The sequence below is a fragment of the Pipistrellus kuhlii genome, unplaced genomic scaffold, assembly GCF_014108245.1.
Source record: "Pipistrellus kuhlii isolate mPipKuh1 unplaced genomic scaffold, mPipKuh1.p scaffold_m20_p_2, whole genome shotgun sequence".
NCBI lineage: Eukaryota > Metazoa > Chordata > Mammalia > Chiroptera > Vespertilionidae > Pipistrellus > Pipistrellus kuhlii.
The window spans coordinates 177184186-177208385 of record NW_023425515.1 but is presented as its reverse complement, the minus strand read 5'-3'; the positions used below and the strand labels follow the sequence as shown (position 1 = coordinate 177208385).

The following is a 24200-nucleotide window of genomic DNA, read 5'->3' as shown; positions in this document are numbered from 1 at the left end:
TTTTTGCCACTCCCTTCTGGCCTGCATAGTTTCTGTTGAGAAATCAGTTTATAATCATATAGGTGCTCCCTTGTAGGTAACTAACTGTTTTTCTTTTGCTGCTTGTAAGATTCTCTCTTTGTCTTTTGCTCTTGGAATTTTAATTATGATATGTCTTGGTGTGGTACTCTTTGGATTCCTTTTGTTTGGGGTTCTGTGTGCTTCCTGGACTTGTAAGTCTATTTCTTTCAGGTGGGGGAAGTTTTCAGTCATTATTTCTTCAAATAGGTTTTCAGTGTCTTGCTCTCTCTCTTCTTCTGGCACCCCCCATAATTCTGATGTTGGTATGCTTAAAGTTGCCCCAGAGGCTTCTTACACTATCTTCAACTTTCTGGATTCTCTTCTTACTTTTCCTGAAGAGTGTCCTTTGCCTCTTTGTATTCCAAATCTTTGACTTGATTCTTGCGTTCTTCTAGTCTGCTGTTGGGTCTGTGTATAATATTTTTTATTTTAGTCAGTGTATGTTTAATTTCTAGTTGGTTTAATTTCTTTTTCATATCCACCAGGGTCTTGTTAAGTTTATTGGTCTTTCCTAGGAAATTCTTGAAAAACCTTATAACTGTGGTTTTGAACTCTATATCCAGTCTTTTGTTCTCCATTTCTTTTGTTTGAGATCGCCTTCCTTTTCTTGGCATTTTTGCTTCTTCCCTGAGTTGGTAGGGTAGCTTTGTGGGCCTGGGTGTCCTATATGGTTCATTGGGTCAGCCTCCCAGTTGCAAGATGTGGACACCCTTTGCGCCCCTTTGTGGATTGTGTGTACACCCTTGTTGTATTTTAAGTCTTGATTGTTGTTGGTGTCACTGGGAGGAATTGACCTCCAGGCCAATTGGCTGTGAGGACCCACTGTTTCTATAATGGAAGAATTGCTGTGCTGGAGAGACATTTATGGGGGAGGACTGGTTCCCATAGGGCTTTGGTGCTCACTGAGTTTGTCTCTTGAATGTGTCCTTTATGAGAGTAGTTGAAATCTGGTGTTGTCTCACACTGACCACTAGATACACTAGTTTCTGGATCTCCAATGGGGTGCAGTTCAGCTATTGTCTGAGGCCATCCTGCAGGAGCTACAGCGAGAGCCACAGTCCTCTCCTCCCTGCTTGGAGCTTGGAAGCTTTGAAGCTATCTGCACCAGGTTGCAAGTTTGCTAGGTTAAACTGCAATAGAGAAGGCCATTCATATGCAAAAGCTGCTGCTTGGAGCTTGGATGTGTTTGTAGATTGTGCGGGACAGGGTCTCAGGGCATTACTAGGCTAGGGTGTGGCAAACAGCGGTGTCTGCCAGTCAGCCTTCTCTGCCTCTCTGACCGTGTCCCTGAGTCTCACGCTCCAGCACAGCAAACAATTATTCTTGCATGCAGCTCTGCAAGCAAGCCACCCTCACTTTCCGACCCGATGGCAGATAGTCTAGCTTCTCCCCAGAAAATGGATTTCAGAGAGATTCAGAGCTTGTTTCTCTTCAGGTTGAAGAAAGCAATGCCCTCCGCCAGCTGGGATCCGACTCCAACCCGTGTCTCCCTCAAGCCCCTGTTTCTCAGTTTTTCAGCACTTGTGCCCTGATACTTCTTTCTCTTTCAATCTAGTTGTAGAGCTTCCTTTCAGCCAGCTTCCCCATGGTTCTGGGTGATAGACATTTGGTCTTGTAGTTGGACTTTTGAAATTGTTGTGCGCAGCAGCAGTTTAGGTGTGTTTACCTCTGCCGCCATCTTCATTCCTCTTCCAGCTTCCCTTTTGTATGACACAGAATCAAACCACTGCTACTTTGAGTGTAAAATTAAAGAGAGGATTTTGGCTAGCATGGACACCAAAGGGGAAGAAAAAGCCCAAATACATCTGCTATCACTCCTGCTCTGGGGAGAGGTGCAGAAAATCTAACTGTACTAAGATACCCCCCACTAAGCAATTATATAAAAAGTCTTATGAATGGCACCCCACAGAGGAAGAAATTAATTGGCAAGACTGTTATAGTGATTACTAGAGGCCCAGTGTAAAATATTCATGCAAGGGGGGTTTGAGGGGGTGTCACTCATCCCAGACTGTACCCTCTCCACTCTGGAACCCTTGAAGGATGTCTGACCACCTAAACGGGCAGTTGGACATCCCTCTCACAATCCACTGCTGGCTCCCATTTGCTCGCCTGCCTCTGCCTCATTGCCCCTAACTGTAGAGGGCCGCCTGAGAAGGCACATGAACATTCTTTAAATTGTTAGCTGAGCCTGAGGCACTGGCAGAGTGCCTTTGTCCAGGTGTCAGCAGGAGCAGGTCTAGATATGTAAATCCAGTAATGTTAGAGCCTAGTTAAGAATGCAAATAAGTTTCTTTGACCCTATAAATAAACCTGCGTGGTTTGAGGGGTCGCCTTGCTGCCTCTCCATCAGAGAGATGGTGCCCACCTAGCATCCAGCTTGATGAATCTATTTCTGCCTCCATGTCTCTTTCTTCTTTCTCTAATTTCTTAATCTCCAGCTCATCCACTCAGAAACCTGTCGTTTTCCATGATGGACATGGAAAACAGAGAAACAGCCCCCCGCACCTAACCACTTCTGCCTGCCATACTGATCACTCCTTATCCACTCCACTGCAAGTTTGATTAATAACTAACTGCTCCCCAGGTGGGCTGATTGCCTCTAACTGTCCTCCTCTGCCAGCCTGGCCACCCCTTACTGCCCTGCCCTGCCAGTCTGGTCGCCCCAACTTTCCTCCCCTGCAGGCCTGGTCATCACTAAGTGCCCTCCCCTGTTGGCCTGGTCCCCCCAACTGCTCTCCTCTTCTGGACTGGTCACCCCTAATTGCCATCCCTATTTGCCCGGTCACCCACTACTGCCCTCCCCTGCTGGCCTGATCACCCCTAACTTCCCTCCCCTGCAGGCCTGGTCCCCCAAACTGCCCTCCCCTGGAAGCCATCTTGTGACAGCCATCTTGTGCAAGAGGCAACTGATTGATGTTTCACTCTCATTGATGTTTCTGGCTTTCTATCCCTCTCCCTTCCTCTCTGTAAAAAAATTAATATGCCGAAACTGGTTTGGCTCAATGGATAGAGCGTCGGCCTGCGGACTGAAAGGTCCTGGGTTTGATTCCGGTCAAGGGCATGTACCTTGGTTGTGGGCACATCCCCAGTAGGGGGTGTGCAAGAGGCAGCTGATCAATGATTCTCTCTCATTGATGTTTCTAACTCTCTATCCCTCTCTCTTCCTCTCTGTAAAAAATCAATAAAATATATTAAAATAAATAAATAAATAAATAAATAAATAAATAAATAAAATATATTTTTTTAAAAAGAAGTATAACTCTTTTAGATTAATTGTATGTTAACCAGCTTTATTATGAGATAAACAATCAGTAAAAAATTAGTTAATGTTCCAGGAATGGTTTCCTGCCCAGTACAACTAAGTTCCCCTGAATATTCACTTATTTCAATTTGCCAGTTTAGATTAATCTGAAATAAGGCTCATTGTCTAAATTTATTTGTACTTGGACAGTAATTGAATTTCTGCTATCAGTCTTTGAGTATACCCACATAAGCTTTGTTGAGGGAGGCAAAAACACAAATTACTTACTTTTCTTTTTGAAGCCTAATACATTGACTTTGCATCACAGTTTTCCAGACATTTGAAGGAAACATCTCCTTATTTCTTTCCAGAGTAATTTCTAGTCTACCCTTAGAAAGTTTATTTTAAAAATCTTATTTCTTTCCTTTATACCAATGCAACCTACATGGTTGCTTTGCAGATGCTGGCTGATACTGCTGCCTACATATTAAGTGATTCTCTATTTATGGTGACTACTAATGATTAGAATTAATGCTTGAATAATAACCCCCAGTTTACCCTGTAAATATTAGCAGAAGAAGTTTCAAAATTTAAAAATTTCTCCTTTTTATAATTTACTTTTAATCACTATTCTTTTTTGCCAGTGCTCATTTGCATAAAAAGAGAGGGGTTTGGGAGGTTTCAGTAACTTTAAGCAAATTTTCACTTTGGCTTTTGTTAAACCTAATTGCTTATAAAGATATTGGCTTCATTATATAACTTAATTTATATCAGACCTTGATTATAGTTTAGAAAGCAAATTTATTAGGTAATTAAAGTATGCAACTCCATTGAAAAAGAAAACTTAGGTATTTGACCTATCTACACTAAGAAAAAAGTAAGATGCAAATTGACCATACCTTCGTGCTGCCCACCAGTCAATCAGGAGTGAGTATGCAAATTAACCCAACAAAGATGGTGGGTTGGTTTGCATAAGAAGGTGAGGGTGGGCCAGGGCTGGATGTTTGCATATTTGATCTGCATTGCCCCAGCCTCTCTGGCCTCTGGGAAGCATGGGAAGGTGGAAGAAGGCTCTGGGCCTGAGCGGAAAGGCAGCTCCAGCTCAAGTGATGGTGGTGCTGGCAGCCAGGGGAAGGAAGGCCCATTCTTGCATGAATCTTCATGCATCGGGCCACTAGTGAAGTGTAAGTGATGTCCCACTCTCCATCTTATTTGAGTACAAGCTACCAGGGCTTTTGTTTTTTAAATCTTGCTACTGAAAAATTTGGGTTTACTTAAGAAATATTTAGTAACTTCTCCTGCCATTCTTTTTTTTAAAATATATTTTATTGATTTTTCACAGAGAGGAAGAGAGAGAGATAGAGAGTTAGAACATCGATGAGAGAGTAACATCGACCAGCTGCCTCTTGCACATCCCCTACCGGGGATGTGCCCACAACCAACGTACATGCCCTTGATCGGAATCGAACCTGGGACCTTTCAGTCCGCAGACCAAAGCTCTACTGCTGAGCCAAACCGGTTTTGGCTCTCCTGCCATTCTTAAAAACCTTTATCATGTTTTAAGTGTATGTATATAAATAAAATATACTTATTAATTGTTATTTGATAAAGCTTTCCATGTGATTTCAAGTATATTGGATTGGCCTATTTCAAAAAGTATTTCTTCCAATGAAGATAAAATAAAATTTTTGAATCACTCCAGGGCCCTTGGAATGCTCCAAAAGCAGTTCCTTGGTTAATGTCTTGAAATTTAGCTTGGAAAGACAATCAAATATATACATACATACATACATACATACACACTATAGATTATATTATTTACTTTTTACAATGGTTCTAAAAGATATCAATTAAATTTAAACTGTTTTTATATTAAACATTTGGTTCAGACTATAGAATTAATTCTCTTTCTTTAATTAGACCTCCATTGAAATTTTACCACATGGACTATAATATATTTTGAATTACTAATTTTTCTAGAAAATACACAAGAATTATTTTATCAAAAACAAATTACTATACTTTATGCATTTTGTTACCATAACTATGTAAATTCTCCCAACTTAATTTGAACTTTAAACTCTTAGAAGCCTTACATTTTAATTGGCAAATCAAATACTTAGCATTTCTCAGATTAATGATAACCACATTTAAAAAAAAATAAAAGACATGCCAAAACTGGTTTGGTTCAGCGAATAGAGCATTAGCCTGTTGACTGAAAGATCCCAGGTTCGATTCTGGTCAAGGACATGTACCTTGATTTCAGGCACATCACTGGTGAAGGGTGTGCAGGAGGCAGCTGATCAATGTTTCTCTCTCATCGATGTTTCTAACTCTCTATCTCTCTTGCTTCCTCTCTGTAAAAAATCAATAAAATATATTTTAAAAAATAAAAATACAAGATATATTTAATTAATGGATTCAATTCTATCCTCTAGATTTTTCATAAGAAAAATTCAGATTAATATTTCAGTATTGTCATTTCAAAATACCTAGATATTTAATACATTTTAAACCATTTAATTTAGCAAATTCCAAAGTTTTATGTTGCCAAACAACTTAGTAAGCAAGCCTGTAGCTACTTGAATGTAAAATCACCACATTCTTTCTGCTGGGGGAAATGTGACCAGCCCAGCCCCCTCCTTCAATAAGGAGCAAAACTAGTTTGGGCTGCTTAGATCTTTATAATTAATATATCATTTATCTATGTTTCAACAATTTTGAGATTTAAAGCCAATTATTATTATCCAAGGCATTTACTTTGGCAAATTCTGTAACAGAGATAATTTATTGAATTTCTGGCGGCCTTATTGTTAACTTTGGCTCTCAACTCCCACATCCTGCTTGCTTTGGGAAATTTAGCAGCTGACCTGGCTGCCCAGGTTTCCTTTCTTAATGAATTAAAGGCATGCCACAATGCAAATGGTATTTTGCAATTTGAACAAGAACCCACGTAGTTAAAGATGACAATGGCACTTCTTTTCCTTGAGTCTGATTTTAAAAAGTGCCTTTTGACATTACAATTTCTTTATCCTTGAGCGTACAAGCTAAAAATTTCAATGATATTTTTGCCATTGAACCAAATTCTTCTCCATTATAGTCTGGATTAAAACGAAAGACTTTCTTGCACACTTGGTTTGTGACCTCCAAGGCTTGGTACAAGCTCTATGAGCAGTGAATCTCCCCACCTTTACCAATGATTAACTTCTTTTCTTCGCTTTGGTGAATTTTCTTCTCCAGATATCCTTGTATCAGAAGCCATTAATTCCAGGTCTTTCTCAGAATTTACTAGGGTTCAGGAATCTGGAGAAAGGGCTGTGACACAAATTAATAAAAGGCTTGAGATGAAATATTAATTTTGGCATCATGAGGAAAAGCCAGGGAGACTTAGCTTTAATAATGAAGCTTCCCGAATATCCAGACCCAAAGCTTTTATTCCCACATTATTCCCTATAGTAAAGTAGATATACACATCAAGGGTAAAGTCTGGTAAACAGTAAAGTATAAATAGGTTGGGGGAAATGCCTACAGCTGTCCAACAGCAGGTAATAATATGCAGATTTTTAGCCCTGCCAAAGCCCCAAGCTTCATCAACCTTTTTATGAACTTCCTGCATTTATGACCTGCTGGAATTAACCTCCAACAGATGAGCAGAGTGAGTGAGAGGAGGCATTGGGAGATGAGGAAGGAGGAGGATCCAAGGGTTAATGTTCTCAAAACTCCTGGTGAGTCAGAGCTTTGACTGTTCTGAGAGGGTGGAAAGGCCCCAGAAGGTTTGAGGAGGTGAGTGCAGTGAGAGAATGCAGAGAACTCGAGGGGCTCCTATCAAATCAAATGCAGGGTGGTTGTGGTGCAAGTAGTGAGAAGGACCAGGCTCGGGACAGGTATAAAGGTTGAGTCAGGAGAATTTGCTGAGGGGTTAGAGCAGAGAGGAGTCTGGAAGGACTCCATGGCTTTTGGTCAGAGCAATCCACAAATGAGGATGCTGGGGGTGAGGGGAGAAGCAGCTTAGGGGGCTTAAAATTGAGAGCTCAGTTTGGACAGGTAGGTTTGAGAAGCTTATTCAATTGTCAAATGGAGTCAGATGTTAGCAAGTGGTCAGACATGAACATGGGAGAGAGGTATGAACATGGAAGAGAGGTATGAACATGGGAGAGAGGTATGAACATGGGAGAGACATATGGACATGGGAGAGAGTATGGACATGACAGAAAGGTATGAACATTGGAGACATGAATATTGGAGACATGAACATGGGAGAGAAGTGAATATATATGGGACAGAGGTATTAACCTGAGTCAGAGGTATGAACATGGGATATAGAAATGAACATGGGAGAGAGATATGAACATGGGAGATAGATTTGAACATAGGAGAGACATGAACTAGGATAGAGGTATGGACATGGGTGTCAATCCCACTGGATGGACCTTACATCTCTGGGGCTGCCCAGTTAAGCAAGGAAGTGAGAGTCCATAGAGAAGATATGAGTCATGGAAACTAAGAAAAGAAATTATTCAAGAAAGTAGGAATTCAACTGTGTGAGGGTGGGTGGGCACTGAGATTGCCATTGGGAAAATGTAGGCCATTGGTGATCTTCAGCATGGCGTTTCAATGTTCCGAGGTCCACAAAGGAAGGTAGGAGGAGTGGGGAGTGTTAGGTGCTCATGGGAAGAACATATATGAAGGTAGTGAGGTGATGGGAAAAGCCTGAGAATATGCCCTGTTAAAAGAAGACCTGTTCTGTTGTGAAGTAGACAGTGAGGAGATCTGTGACACAAACCCAGGCAAGAACTGACATTGGGGACAAGAGTAGGAAGACTTATCAGTCATGTGAGGAATCCCAAATGATGGACAGAATTTTAAAGGGAATGGACCATGTTCACATGTGCTCTCAGAAGAGGTCACTGTGACTGCAATGCAGAGTGGGTTAAAGGGCAAACCAGAGAGACTCAGCTGAAGTAGATGACTGGGGAAATGCATGAGGAAAATGCATGAGGAAAATGAGACTTAGGATGTGTATTGGAGAGTGAGAATGAGCTGGGGAGAAGATTGAATCTGAATTTCTTGGTTTATTCACTTGGCAGTAACTTTCACTGAGATGGAAAAGCTGGCAGAGGTCATACTGGAGGTAAAGGTCCTGACATGTAGATGAAATGAATGCAAAGTGCCTGGCATTAGTTTTAGCTCTTTGACATAATTATCCTGTTATCATCTGTTTTACAAGCCCCAGTCTTTCTTCCAGGTCTAGTTCAAGAGGAACACTCCCAGCTCCCCCAAATAGGGTGTCTTCCCTCCCGAGTATTCTAGGAGATGTATAAAACTTTACTCATCAGTTCACTAGGAGATTCTGATTGCCTCTCTGGCTGCCCCACGGTGCCTAGCACAGAATAGATGCTCTCCTAATGTGTGTAGATGGACTGACATGACGAGTGCTTCTCTCCATGGTCTTCTTCTTTTTGGTTTCATCATGAAAGTGTTGAAAGCAGCCAGCTGTCCTTCCTCCTGATCTCAGGACTTCCACCTGATCTCAGGACTTCCACAGGCCAGCTGTGGCAGAGCTGCCCAACAGGAGGCTCTGCCATTATTTTCCTGCCTCAGGGCAGATTGAAATCCAGTGTATTTTGTGCTTCCTTGTGGCTCCCAGAAGTAATCATCTTGCCATGGAGAGTTAAGTCATAGAGACAGGCATCTTTTGCATTTTCCCAGAAGGCAGAGGTCTTTCCCCTTCCCAGGGAGGCAAGCTCCAGACACCTGCTTTGAATCTACAGAAGACCTTCCCAGCTGGGAAGGAGATCTAGAAATATCAGCCAGAGGCCTGTTTCTATCTGTGAAAATTGAAGCTGTTAAAGCACCTTGGATTACTTAATGGCAAATTTAGTGTCTTTTTAAAAACATATATTTTATTGATTTTTTTACAGAGAGGAAGAGAGAGGGATAGAGAGTTAGAAACATCGATGAGTGAGAAACATCGATCAGCTGCCTCTTGCAAATCCCCTTCTGTGCTAAGTCAAATCCTCTATCCACTGAGCCAAACCAGTTTCAGCCAAATGTAGTGTCTTGAAGCTTCCTTCAGAAGTGTCATTAGGCTTCATTGGGTCTCAAGGGAGCCTCAACAGGGCAAACCTGGAGCCTTGTTGTGGAGTCTCTTCCAGAAGTCACACCACTGGCATCATTATCACCATCATGAGTTAAACATGTGAGGCTCCCAGCCAGTGTGGTTCCCTTGATGAGCAACCCAAAGGTTGCTGGTTCCATTCTGGTCAGGGCACATACTTGGGTTGGGGTTTAATCCCCAGTTGGGGAGTATAGAAGGCAAACCGATAGATGTTTCACTCTCACATTGATGTTTCTCTCTCTCTCTCTCTCTCTCTCTCTCTCTCTCTCTCTCTCTCTCTCTCTCTCTCTCTCTCTCTTTCCTCAAAGTATGTCCTTGAGTGAGGATAAAAAAATAAAAATTAAAAAATTAAAAAAAGGACTTATGTGGTATTTTTTTGTTTAAATTTCTTTATTGATTAAGGTATCACATATTTGTCCTCATCCCCCAATTCCTATCCCAAACTCCTCCCCACGCATGCCCCCACCTCCCTGTTGTCTTTGACCACTGGTTAGGCTCATATGGATGCACACAAATCCTTTGGTTGATCTCTCCTCTTTATCCCCACCCTCCCCGACCCTCCCTCTGAGTCTGACAGCCTGATCCATGCCTCCTTGTCTTCGGGTCTGTTCTTGTTCATCAATTAATGTTGTTCATCATTTCCCCTAGATGAGTGAGATCATGTGCTACTAAAATACACTTATGAGAACCGAAAGTGAGACAAGCAATATGGTTATGCTGAAAGGCAAATGAATCAGTCTGTAGTGAGTTTCTTTCTGGGCCAGCAGTTCTTTTGAGTCCCAATTTCAATGTCAAACAGTTCCTGCCGGAAACAAATCAGTTTAACTAAAAGAGAGATGCTGACAGGAAGCCAGGAAGGCTGGTTAACAACCTTAATTGCTAGAACCACTCACTCTTTAGTTGAGACATTGTTATCTGAAGCAGCCTCAACCTTGTTTGTCTCATGTAAGTTTCTGTTATTTCCTGCTTAAGATGTTTTCCCCAAAGCCTCAATAAAAGGGATGGTAGGGCCAGAGCAGGAGTAATTTTTCCACTAGAGTTGGACTACCACCTGGCCCCCCATAATGCTAAATTGAATTTCTTCAAGTCTCAAGTCTTTTCATTTGTGTGCAGCCCTTTTCCAGAGCCTGAACCCTGAATTGGAACTCTTTACACACAGGTCGTGAAAGAGAGTCCTACAAGTTCCTATTGTGTACATGTCAGCAATGATATTTCAGTTCTGGATGGTGGACAAATGGTGGTAATGCAGGTCTGACCCTCTCTGGTTTGGTCCTGGGCAGCCTGCAGTTATGCACAGCTGCTGACTGCTAGTATGGCAAGCGACATCAGCGTCTTCCATCTCTGGACTGCTTCTCTTCTGTCTTCATGGCTGGAGTAGTCCTGTCAATTCCTCTCTGTTACAGGAATCCACATGGTTTCAGAGTTGTTTTCTGAAAATATACAGACAAATTCTCGACCAAAACTTAATAAAGGAACTCACGTGGTATTTATAATGTGTCAATAAGTGTCCTGCACATGGCATCTTATTTGCACAAGGGCACTCATGGGCCCCCGCCTGAGAGTGTTCCTGTTTTGCTGCCTGCCAAAGGAGCCTAAAGGGTTTGCTGGACTGTGACTATGACTGTGACTCTGTGTGGCCTGGGACATGTTTCATAACTTCCGAGGTGCAGAGGTGGTCATCAGGACAATAAAACCTAAAGGTTTTGGGCTTAAAGGGAGAGCTAGGTAGGGTCCTGTGAGCCTGTCTGCAGACTTCTGAAGAGCCTCCAGGGGCAAGAGGATGTATGAAGACAACAAAGCTCTGTAAGCCAGCTATGACTGCCTTTAGCCTTTACGTTTTAAGACTTTCAAATCTGCATGCTGCCTGGTATGGTTGAAGTTCATTAAAGACAGACTCCTGAGAACCCACGCTTCCCCTTAGTTTTGCCCCAGAAACCATTGCTTTAAACTCTGTCAGGGCCCCTGTGGTGTTTACCTCACTGTTTCCAGATAACAGGTCTGTGGTGCTATTTCATGGCTTACTGCTTTCAATAGGAACTTCAGTTCTTTTATATCTGTCGATTCAGTCTTTCCTATATAGTTTATCACAATTTGGGTTATATCTGTTGTCACTCCTTCCTGTGGTATGACTATAAGAAATATTTTTCTTGTCCTTGCCTATTTTGAAAGGTACCTGTTGTGTTAAACAGATCAGTTCCGCAGTCGGCGGAACTCCTGTTGTCTTAGGGGGCCCAGGGCCCACGAACCACACTGTCCATCCCTGCACACGGGGCCATTCTGGTCCCACCAGGCCCTGCTGTCCACTGTGCTAACCACATCAGCTCTGGGGGGAGTACTGCTACTTGGCCTCTGTGATGCTCCAGGACCTCATCTTTCCCGTTGAAAACAGAGCGTCCATTGCAAGGGCAGGATTTCCTTCTCTTTATCTCTGGCTGACACAGTGCTTTTTGAAGATGCCGATGCTCCCTTCACTGATGTGATTCTCAATAGAATTCTCAGTCTTTGGAGAAGCTGTGTTTTTTTGACCTTCAAGGTCAGGTGGTGAGTGAGCTGTTTGAGTATTCTTTCTCAATCTCTGGGTTCCTTCCTCTAGACCACATGTGTCAAACACAAGGCCCGCGGGCCAAATCCGTCCCGCCAGGCCTTGCAATGTGGCCCGCACCGCGCTGTCATCACTGCACTCCGCTGCGTTTCCATCACAATGACAGTTTATGACTGTTCAGTAAACCATTCGGCCCGCGATTTAGGCTGGATTTTAGATTTTGGCCCCTTCTCTGATTGAGTTCGACACCCCTACTCTAGACGTTGAGGGAATTTATGGCATTTATTTACCCACACTGCCACTGAGGTTAGTTTCAGGTGATGGACTGAACAAACATTTAGAACCACTTCCAGATGTTTGAGCTCGTGCTTAGAGGGCAGTATATGGGTAAGAACTCATGAATAATTTGGTCTGATCTTAAATGATGTTCCTCCCTCCCAGGTCTAACACCTCAGAGTTCATTCCCACACAGATTGTATAGGTTTTCTTCATGTGAAGTGGGTAAAACCTGTAGATTATATTGGCATATCAGTTTTCCTTCCTAGGGTCTGACTTGGTAAGTGGGTGCTCTGGGGGTTCTGTTAAAGACCCTGAGGCAATGGGGGATGGTCTATGAAGAGAGTGACTATTGCTTGCACCCTAGACAAGTTTATGATAGGGATCTTTAGACAGTAGGGAACAGTCTCATCAGTCCAGGACTGAAGGTTACTTGTGCTGACAAGGGATTCATAATGGGTCTGTGGGTTTAAGATACTTCTAAATCTTCCCATATGTCTTTTTAAAAATATATATATATATTTTATTGATATTTACAGAGAGGAAGGGAGAGGGATAGAAAGTTAGAAACATCGATGAGAGAGTAACATTGATCAGCTGCCTCCTTCACACTCCCTAATGGGTGTGTGCCTGCAACCAAGGTACATGCCCTTGACCGGAATTGAATCCTGGACCCTTGAGTCCACAGGCCAACACTCTATCTATTGAGCCAAACCGGTTTCAGCACCATATCTCTTTATTACAATTCTTAGGATGCTGTCTTTCAATGTCAATCCTTCAACTTTCTCATGAGATCAGAGGCCTACTATAGCTATGTAATTTCAGTAAGTATACAGCTGTGTGACTATATGTGTGTGTGTGTGTGTGTGTGTGTGTTTGTGTGTGAATACAGATTATATACATATGCATGTATGTATATGTAAAAAGATGAAGATTATGTATATATAAGATATAGATGAAGATTATAAGATATAGAACACTTCCAGCACCCAGAGGCTCCCTCACAACCTCTCGCAGTCACTGGCAGCTACACGGAAATCTCAACTCTTCTGAGTACTGTCAGCATAGATTACTTATCTTGTGTTTGAATTTCATATCAATTGAGTCTTAAAATATTTATGTATGTGTCATTATTTTGGGCCTGGCTTTTTTTGCTCAACATTAGGTATGTGAGATTCACTTTTTTTCTTCTTTTTTTCTCTCTCTCTCTTTTTTTTTTTTTTTTCAATTAGGTCTTTTTTCATTGCTATGTAGTATTTCATGAAATGGATATGTATTTATTATTTCTATGGTTGAAGGACTTCTGAATTGTGTCCAATTGGGGATATTGTACATAGACTTGCTGTGAACATTTGTACATGTCTTTGGTGGACATATTTTTGTTGTGTATATCTTTCTTCTCTGGGAGTATACCGAGAGTGGAATTGCTGAGTCATAGGGTAGGTGTGTGTTTAGCTTAAGTAAATCCTACCAAAGAGGTTCTGCAGTAGTCTTGGCAGAAGGAATGGGAGTTAGAGCTGCTCTACATCTTCCAAAGCACTTGGCATTGCCAGCCTCTTTCATCTTAGCCATGCTAGCGAGGATGACTGGCATCTCTTGGTGGTGTTCCTTTGTATTTCTCTGATGATTAATGATGTTGAGTATCGTTTCATGTGCTTGTTGATATCTTTGGTTTGTGGTGTGCGCACACACACACGTGTGAAGTAAGGCTGTAGTTTAACCAGCATTTTAATATGTCAACTTATATTCTTTTTTTTAAAATAAATCTTTATTGTTCATATTATTACAAATGTCCCTCATTTTCCCCCCCCCCTCCATTGCTCCCCTCCACCAGGTTCCCATCCCACCCTCTGCCTTTTCCCCACCCCCCATTGTCCTCATACATAGGTGCATAGTTTATGTTCAGTCTCTTCCCACACACCCCCACTCTCCTTTTCTCCGAGAATCGTCAGTTCACTCCCCTTCCATACCTCTGATTCTATTATATTCAACAGTTAACATTGTTCATCAATTTTTTTTAATTCCCTTGGTTTTTAGATTCACTTGTTGATAGTAATGTATTTGTTGCTGATAATTTTTTATCTTTATTTTCTTACATTATCTTCAGCTTTCTGGATTCTCTTGTCTTCTTGCTTCTGTGGAGGAGTGTCTTCTGGCTCTTTATGTTCCAAATCTTTGACTTGATTCTTGCGATCTTCCAGTCTGTTTTTAGGACTCTGTATAATATTTTTTATTTCAAACAATGTATTCTTTATTTCTAGTTGATCCCTTTTCATATCCTCATAGGTCTTGTTTATTTTATTGGCCTTTTCTAGGAAATTTTTGAAAAACCTTATAACTGTGGTTTTGAACTCTATATCCAGTAGCTTGTTGTCCTCCATTTCTTTTGTTTGTTATCTGTTTCCTTGTCTTGGCATTTTCTTGGCTTTCCTGGGTTGGTAGAGTGGCTTTGTGTGCTAAGGTGTCCTATATGGCTCAATGGATCAGCCTACCAGTTACCTGAGGTGGACACTATTGGTGCACCCCTTTGTGGACTGTGTGTACACCCTCGTTGTAGTTAAGTCTTGATTGTTGTTGATAACACTGGGGGGAACTGACCTCCAGGCCAATTGACTGTGAGGATCAACTATGTCTATGCCGGGAGACAGCCTTGTTCGACTAGACTTGGAAAATTGCAAAAGCCTCTGTGCTCGGCTTGGATGGGGCAGAGTTTCAGGGTGGAGCCTACAGCCTTGGCTTCCTGTCAGCCCTGCCCTATGAGATTCTTAAGTCTCAGTGTTCCTCAGTGTCCTTTGGTACTCACTGCAAGCACCTCTGAAAGAAAAGTGCCCTAGAGTTTCACCCACTACCAGACAGTCTAGTCTCTCCCCCAACGAGCCTGCAACTGGGGTTCAGTGCAGTTGGAAGTGGGGTTAAGAGCAGTCCAGAGCTTATGTCTCCTTCCATCTAGGGCAATCCAGCGACTCAATCAACACTCTGTCCTCTGCGCGAAATGTGCGCGACTCGGGGCTCTGCCTTTTGCCACTCCCCTGAGCTTCTGCCTTACAGCCCAGATTCCCTCTGTATGAACCTGGGACCCCAGGGTCTCACCCAGGACTGGGGTTCAGTGCAGTCGGAATTGGGGTTTAGCACAGTCCAAAGCTTTTATCTCCTTTCCGCTAGGGAACGCCAGCCAGGCACTCAGCTGCCCCTCCTCTCTGGCTCCGTCCTCTCCCCATGCGTGCACCGAGTCTCCATACCTCAGATTTTTACAGCTCCTCTGATTTTCCTTCTGGTTTTCTCTTTCCTTCTAGTTGTAGAATTTCCAGTCAGTCAACTTTCCTGTAGTTCTGGATAATGTCCATTTTGTATTTTAGTTGTATTTTTTTGAAATTGTTGTGCGAGGCTGCAGTTAGGCATTTACCTATGCCGCTATCTTGGTTTTTCTCGCAACTTATATTCTTAAGTTTTGATTTTAGTTTTAGTTATTGGCTTCTTTATCTCTTCAGCTGCAAGAGGTGAGGGATTCCTCAGAGTTCAGTCATAGATAGTTCCTGGTTCTCTGAGAATGTCTTGTGCCAATAAATATAACTGTGAGCTTATTCTTTTATTCTTCTAAATTCTCTCTTACATTTAGATGTCACTCCACCCCAATACATGCTTTTCCTGCCATTCTATGTCAGCAAACATTTGGTCCCCAAAGCCTGATTTTCTAGATCTGATTATTCCAGATGAAAACAGTAATAATTATATTAACTACTATTTCACCATGACCCACATGCTGCTGCAGTCACTTTTATAACCAGCTGATCCTCATGCTGGCAAATGAATCTGATAAAGCCCAGGTCACATCCTCACACATCCGTGCTACAAAGGAGTCTGAGAAGGCCCATTTCTTGCTTGCCCATGGCAGAGGGGAGGGAAGGGGAATGAGTGTTCATAGATGCTGGGCAGCCCCAAGACAGGACAAATATCCACTGTGGGGTCCATATTTTAGTTTTAATGGCAAAAAGTTTAAAAATTGCTGGTGTAGGTGATTTCTAAGTTCCTTATAATACTAACATCATCATCATCATAAACTATTATAGTTATATGAGTTCTTTTTTTAAAAAAATCTTTATTGTCAAGAGTATTACAGAGGTCTCCCTCTTTTCTCCCATTAGCCCCTCCATGCTATTCTTACCCTGCCAAGGCTTTTACCACTCTATTGTTTGTGTCCTCAGGTAATGCATATATGCATATAAGTTTTTTAGTTACCTCTTCCCACCCCCTCTCCCTGCTTTCTAATGGGATTTATCTGTCTATTCCATGTTTCCATGCCTCTGGTTCTATTTAATTCATCCATTTATTCTGTTCATTAGATTTCTTGTTCATTTATTTTAATTTTATTTATTTATTTAAAATATGCCAGGAGACTTGTGCTGGAGACAACCTTATAGGACTAGACTTGCAAAATTACAAAGCCTCTGTGCTCAGCTTGGATGGGGCAGAGACTCAGAGCTGACCAGACAGTCTTGACTTCTGTCAGCCCTGCCCTTGCTCATGCCTCCAGACCTCTGCCTTCCTCAGCTCCCCTGAGTTTCTGCCTGACAGTCCAGATTCCCCCAGGCTCACCCAGAACTGGGGTTCAGTGCAGTCAGGAGCTTCCAACTCCCTTCCAATAGGGAAAGCTAGAAGCAACCTCAGCAGTCAGTCATGCACGCACTCATGCGCTCACGCCTCCAGACCCCTGCCCACAGCAGCTTCCTCTCTAAGTCTCTGTGTGCCTTTCTCTCTACCTGACAGTCCAGATTCCCCGTCTGAGCCTGGGTCTATGGCATTTCGCCCAGAACTGGGGTTCAGTGCAATCGTGGGTTTCCTTCCTTCTCGCGTCAGAGAATGCCAGCCAGGCACTCAGCCGCCCTTCCTCTCCACGTGTATGCCTCTGTATCTCAGTCCTTTGCAGCTCTGATTCTCCGTGTGGTTTCCTCTTTTCTTCTAGTTGTAGAATTTCCACTAGCCAGCTTTCCTGTGGTTCTGGGTGATGTCCGTTCTGTCTTTTAGTTGTAGTTTTAAAATTGTTGTGGAGGGCAGCAGTTCAGGTGTTTATCTATGCTGCCATCTTGGTTTCTCTCCTGACTTTTCTTTTTCCTTCTGGGTCCAATTACTCTTAATTAATCCTATCTTTATTTAAAGATTTGTTTGTTTGTTTTTAATATATTTTTATTGATTTCAGAGAGGAAGGAAGAGGGGGAAAGAAAAAAAATCTATGATGATGAAGAATCATGGATTGGTTGCTTCCTGCAAGTCCCCCACTGGGGATCGAGCTCACAACCTGGGCTTGTGCCCTTGACTGGAAATGAACCTAGAACCCTTCAGTTCGAAGGCTGACACTATCCACTGAGCCAAACCTGCTAGGGATAAAGTTTTTGTATTTTATTCATCATGGCTATTTTTGCATCAGTGCTTTCTATCTCTTGATGGGGTGTGTGCAGGAGGCAACCATTGGAGGTCTCTCTCACACACTCGCTCTTGCTCTGTCTCTAATATATGTGTGTATTGCGTGAAGGTTACTTCTGTTGATTGCTTAGTGCTTTGGTGTCCCCTTGAATGTTGCACCAGAGGAGCGTCCTCCCTCACCTCACCCCACCTGCCCCCGATTGGGTCCTCTGCCCTCCCAGGTGGGTGGTTTGAGATTTGGGGTTCAGATCACATGCATCACAAGGAGGAGAAGAAAAGAAGGCTTTGAGACGGGTGCCTAAGAGAGGTGAATGCCGCACAACAACAAGAGTCCCAACTCACAGACTGTCATAGGGTGTCTGTCTCTGGGGTCCCCATGTGCACAGCCAAGGCTGTGGTTTCTGTGGGTGCCCACGAGCTCCATGTAGTCACACGTGTCTCCGTGTCTGTGTCTGTCTGGTTCACACTGTGCCTGTGTGGCTGTTTCCCGGTGTGCGCCTCTTCCTGTTGACACTTGTGTTTCCTCGTATGTTCCTGCCCTGTCTCTGCGCCTGTGCTCAGCTTCCACGTGGGCTCCGGCTGCCGGGATCCCCACAGCTTCACACAGGCCATCGCCGACTGCCGGCGCGTGTTCGAGATGGGCCGTGGGGTCGGGCATGACATGAGCCTCCTGGACATTGGAGGGGGCTTCCCTGGAGTGGAGGGCTCTGAGCCGGAGTTTGAGGAGGTAAGGGGAGGAGGAGAGGGCGTCTGGGGTCCCAGCCTGGGTTCATTGCACAGAGTGTCTGTTAGTGCACATGGAGCTCTTGGCACTCAGACATGTGGCTGCATGCAGCTGGGCTTTGTGTTGGTTGAGAGGTCTCTGACTCTACATGCATGGCCTGTGTGCATATACAAGTGTGTATACGTGTGTGTGTGTGTGTGTGTGTGTGTGTGTGTGCATGTGTGCATGCAGTTCTGTGCCTTCTTTAGACGTGTTGGTTACCACCCCTAGTAAAATAGCGGTATACTTACTGTGTCCCCCACACCCAGGGGGCAGTTCCCCTTTGCTGATCGCGTAATGATTTTAATGATTCCCAGTCAGACCACATGGTGCTGCAGCCTGGTCACTAGGCTTGTGCCCTCAGGCACCCCTCCCCTCTGGGCCACAGTTTCACCTGTTTCCTCCCCTGCTCAAGGGGATGCTGACACCTTCCCACAGAGCTGTCAGGGGAATGAAGAGAGAAGATGCAGGGAAAGGCCCCACATAGGAACTGGCCTCCCAGGCCTCGGGTCTGTCCCCACAGATGGCGAGAGCGATCAATGCTGCCCTGGCCCAGGACTTCCCCGAGGGAGCCGGCATTGAAGTCATTGCGGAGCCCGGCTGCTTCTATGCGGCATCTGTCTGCGTGGCCGCGGTCAACATCATCGCCAAGAAGGCTGTGCTGCAGCCTGGTGGGTGGGCCCGGACTGGGCTGGGAGCACTCTGTCCAGCGGTCCCCAGGCCTCGGGGAAGGAGGAGCAGAGGGTCTGAGTTCCACATTTGGGGAACAGATGCTGTGATTTAGCTACAGGACAGAACCTGTCAGTAACATTATTGTGCTGTTCTCAGACGACCTGGAGGGAGGCATGGGGTCTGTTCTCCCTGTGCCTGGAGGGGAAGTCTGAGGGCACAGCCTCCACTCCCTGTGTGCACCTCACTGTTCCCAAGCCGACATTTTCTAACAGGCATGTAGTTTTATAACAAAAAGATACAGTCATTAAATACTAATTTTACAGCACATACATGAAGGAAATATTGTCGGTATCATGGCCTGGAGTTAAGGGTGACATTTGTAGGGTAACTGACATTTGTAGGGTAACTGTAAATGATATGGAGGTCACCATCTCAGGAGGGTTTTTGATTGTTTGTCATGTGGGGGACAGAGTCAGGTGGTGTTGCTGTCCTCACAAAGGGACTAAGTAGAAACTCAAGTTCATGATGAGCTAGAATAGACTCACCCTCTGGGTTAGTGCCCTTTACTCTGAAATTTTATGACCATCATATAATATTTCTAAATAATATCTATTTTATGTTTTAAATATTTTTATTGATTTCAGAGAGGAAGGGAGAGGTAGAGAGAGACAGAAAATCAATGATGAGGGAGAACCACTAACTGGCTGACTCCTGCACATCCCCCACTGGGGATCGAGTTTGCAACTTGAGCATGTGCCCTGACCAGGAATTGAACCATGACCTTTTGTGGTCATAGGTTCAGGCTCAACAACTGAGCCATGCCAGCTGGGCTCTAATTCATTTTAATCTGTTTCCTTATCCTTTAGACAATGCCCTACCCACATCTTTGTCATCCTAAAGGCACAAAAGGTCTCATTAGAGAATATTGGGGTTTGGGGATATGATTTCAGTCATCATTTAACAGAGGCCTGATATATACATATTATGGCTTACTATGTTTGTCTTCACAATAGCATGAGCTGCCAGTGATTAAGGATCTATTATGTGAGAAATTACTGTTTTACCCAATTTCTGCTCAGCCCTCCTGTGAGGCAGTCTGGGGTCATTCCCATTTTCCTGGCAGAGATCTTGAGGCTCAGAGAGAGGAAGTGATTGTCTGAGGCAGCAAAGCTAGTTCGTGCACAGCGGTGCCAGGTCCGTCCGACTGAGAGGCTGGTGCCCTTGTATTTGCAGACATGCCAGCCGAGTGAGCGCCCAGCCTCAGGGCTGCCATGACTAACCCATGACCAACTGGCTTAGGGTCAAGTGGGGCCATGGGTGCAGAAGGCAGAGTCAGTGCTGGCAGTTGAGAGAGCAGAGGACAGGAGTGACTCACACCAGGGAGAAGTGTAGGGGTGGAGGGGTCGGGGGGAGACCCAGGGAGAGGAAACTAATAATGAGAAAGATCTGGGTATCTAAATGCTCAAGTGCTTGGAATGGCCCCAGTACCCACGGAAACCAGTGGAAAGATTAAGAAAATTAATGTCTAAGGACAGACTAGGATTTGCTGTTCAGAAACTGGCTGGTAGGAGTTCATGTCCTAGGATCTGGGGCTGTTGGTGAGCATCAGCTCAATGTACGTGGGTGTGTGGTGGAGCTGGGGAGCAGCCACCATGTAGTCATGAGGCATCAACAGAGGCAGAGTATTTAAAGGGAAGTAGGCGACCATGACGCTGCTCTCTGACTGTGAGAGCCGGGCCCTGTTATGGGGACGAATCCCAGCCCTGCCACATTGTCCTGTGCAACTTCAGGCAAGACTCAGTTTCCTCAAATGTACAGTAGTGTTCTCTGTCCCTACTCAAGAGTGTCGTGAGGAGAATGAAATGATTTGATACGTGCAGACAGGTTGCAACAATGCCTGGTTACTTGTACAGTCATTATTAGTGGCAATAGCAGCCGCAGCACTCTGATGAGGTGCAGGTGGTGCCAAGGAGCTGTGGGAGCTCAGAGAGCAGGCCTGAATCTGGGGAGGGGATCTGGGGAGGCTCTGAAGCAGGGCACAGGGTAATCCCGTGCTGGGCAGAGGGTCTGGGCCAGTGTTGGACTCAGTGTTGACCATCAGTGATGAGACCAGGCTGAGCACAGTCCTGTCTTTTCCCCTCTCCCAGGAGGCCACCGGAAACTGCTGTACTATCTCAGCGACGGCCACCATGGCACCTTTCGCGATTTACTCAGGGAGCCTTACCCCAGGGTGCCAACGGTGGTGAAGGTAAGGGGACCCTGGTGTGGCTCTGGCACCTCCCGGACCCCGAGAGCAGTTAAGTTCAGCCCCTTTCCCTGTGAGGCAGGGACCCCTCTGCGAGGTGCAAGGGGGCAGGGCCTTAGAGTACGCATGGCTTTGCAGATTGTCATACCACATGCGTGTACAAAGATGTGAACACGCAAGCCTGTTTGCATTTGCATGTGCACTGCTGTGTGTGTGCATTTTTGTGTATGAGCATGCTGACTGACACCTGTACAGGTAGGTGGTGGACAGGTACGTGATCCTGTGTTGGTGTATAAGCACATTGGTTTGCTTCTGGGTTTCCATGTGATCTCTCTGTATGCCGTGTGTGTGTGTGTGTGTGTGTGTGTGTGTGTGTGTGTGTGTGTTACCAGAATCTTTGAACGTTGGGGATGCAGTAGTCCTAGGAAATGGAGGGTCTCCAACTTGCTTGACAATAGACTCATCTAGGAAGGACCCCGATGGTTGGCGAAGGCCAGACAATTGAAATCAGGCCTCTCATGGGTTGGGACGTGGCATCAATCCTTGGTTAAAACTCCTCCAATGTGGCTCAAATGTGCAGCTGAGTTTGACACCATATTTTGAGTGATTAATGACTTAAACCTCTTGCTTTTAAAGATGGGAAACAGGCCCCCTGTGTCTTGCCTTGAGATTTGGCAGGGCTAGAATGTGTCACTTGAGTGATTCTAAGCTCCATGAGCTCGGTCAGGAGCAGTGCCTGGCACATAGGGACTGGTTGGTGTGGGTGACGGCCTGTGTCCTTGCTGTGCCTGGGGGTGCTCTGCTGGCCGAGGGCATGGGCTGTGAGGGTGGTGGGGGCAGGAGCTCTTCCTCCTCTGATTCCCACCCCCGTGTCCCTGCAGGAGCTCTGCTCAAAGCCGCCCCTCTTCCCCTGCATCCTTTATGGTCCCACGTGCACTGCCTTTGACAAGCTCTTCAACGAGGAAGTGCAGCTGCCTGAGCTGGACGTGGGTGACTGGCTCATCTTCCCCTCCATGGGCGCCTATAGTGCAGCCCTGAGCTCCACCTTCAATGGCTTCCTGCCTGCCTCCATCTGCTACATCGTGGGACCTGAGCTCAGGTATCTGAGTGGGACAAGATGGGGGTTCTCATGGGGATTTGAGCTTGCTCCAGGAAGCAGGCAGCACTATGGCCCCAGCTGACCCTATCCATGGCCAAACCCCCACTCTGCTCTGATCTTTTTTGGCTGTTCTCTGGTTCCCTCATTAGATGTTCCTTCCCTACCAGCCTCAGGCTCCCTACCAGGCTCTGCCAAAAGGCCCCTTGTCTGCCCAACCTAGGGTTCACTCCCCGAGGTGGTGAAGATGGCTCTAGAACACTCCTTTACCAGTACAACCTCTCCACAGGAACCTGCTGGAGACAGCATCTTAAGCTGGGACATGCAGCTTGAAGCGGCTCCAGATACCTCGGTGTGTCCACGTGGGACGGCTTGGGGGTGGAGGTGGAGGTGGGGGTGCAATAGGGGATGGGGGAGAATAACACAGGGAAGCAGAGGTTTGGGTGTCTTTGAAATGATGAGGCATCTTTTCAGGTTTAAAAATGTGTGTGTGTGTGTGTGTGTGTGTGTGTGTGTGTGTGTCCCCTTCAACCCCACCCAGAGTCCATCTGAATTCCAGCCTAGTCCCTCTGGACAGTCAACCACACACTTCCTGCTCTTAATACTCTAGGCCTTGGGATTGGGTTGGCTGAGAAACTAGTGTTATTACAACACCCACTCCCCTGAAGGCCATATCCTGGAATGGCTACTTTTCAATCAGTCCGTGAGCCTGCATTGTTCCTGAATGATTTACATGACCTATGTAACCCCCCCCCACACACACACACACACACCAGTGGTGAGCACACTGGCTTTGGAGTCAAATAGGCCTGGACTGAATCCAGGCTCCCCCAGTCTCAGAACCTCAGTCTCTCCATCTGTGGAGTGACCTGAGTACCCTCCTCGAAAGGTTGTTGAGGGGATTAAGCCACCTAATGCACGTCCTCTTTCAAGGTCTCTTCACTTCCAGGGTCTAACTCTGGCTGGTCCTCATCCTGGACCCTTCCTGCTCAGAGACCACTCCCATCTTCAGGGAGGATGCACAGCAACTGGCCACACAGCTAATGGGCCTGCCACGTGGATGCCCCATCTGTCCTTAGCATTAAGAAGCCCCTACGCTGGGAGGTTGGATGGACAAAGTGTGGATACAGCCAACTCTAATGTTGGGCAGATGCTAGTGTGTGTCTCCCAGGCACACTAAAACTTTAAAAACAATATTTAAGAAGTTCTAAGCTCTAAAAGAGAATGGGTCCTACAGGGAAGGATGTTTGCAGAGACAGGGATAGGGTCATATTATGATGATCCATCATAGATCTGCAGCAAGCAAAGGTGGAGTGGGTCTCAGAAGCTAAAGCCACCCACCTGTGTCCAGTGTTCTTTTAAACTCCACCTGATGAGACTTCTTTGATCCACAGCTTCTGCAAATGGTTCTTCCCATCCATCAATCTTGCTGCTGCCTCCACTCAGCCACAACCAGAGGAATCTTTTATCATCTGTGGGCTGAAGAGATTTCTTCCCGGTCATCTGAGGAGAAGGGATGGCTGCAGATGCCACCTAAGGAAGCCAGAAGGCTCACACAGCCTTTAGAACATGTGCTACTCATTCCTCCACTCCCAGCCTCTAAAAATTTGGCATGGACATATCCACCCTTACCCCCTCAGAGGTGTCTGGAAATACAAATATGAGTAGGCTTTAGGTAAACATAAAGTTTTATTCAGATGCAAGAGCTGTTGATGTGTTTTATGTTTTGCCCTGTAAGTGCTGTCTTGTGGAATTTAGCTGTCCATCCA

The 24200-nt window shown here is 45.0% G+C and overlaps 1 protein-coding gene across 1 annotated transcript; it reads left to right on the top strand.

Annotated features, from left to right (window-relative positions):
• Positions 1-18172: 18172 nt before the first annotated feature.
• Positions 18173-23962, top strand: LOC118723139 (antizyme inhibitor 2-like; the record flags this gene model as incomplete). Its single annotated transcript, XM_036445183.1, has 6 exons — positions 18173-18382; positions 18942-19089; positions 21238-21338; positions 22217-22434; positions 22721-22783; positions 23826-23962. Coding segments are annotated over 5 exons (702 nt in total), but the record flags the coding sequence as incomplete, so codon positions are not given.
• Positions 23963-24200: the final 238 nt, after the last annotated feature.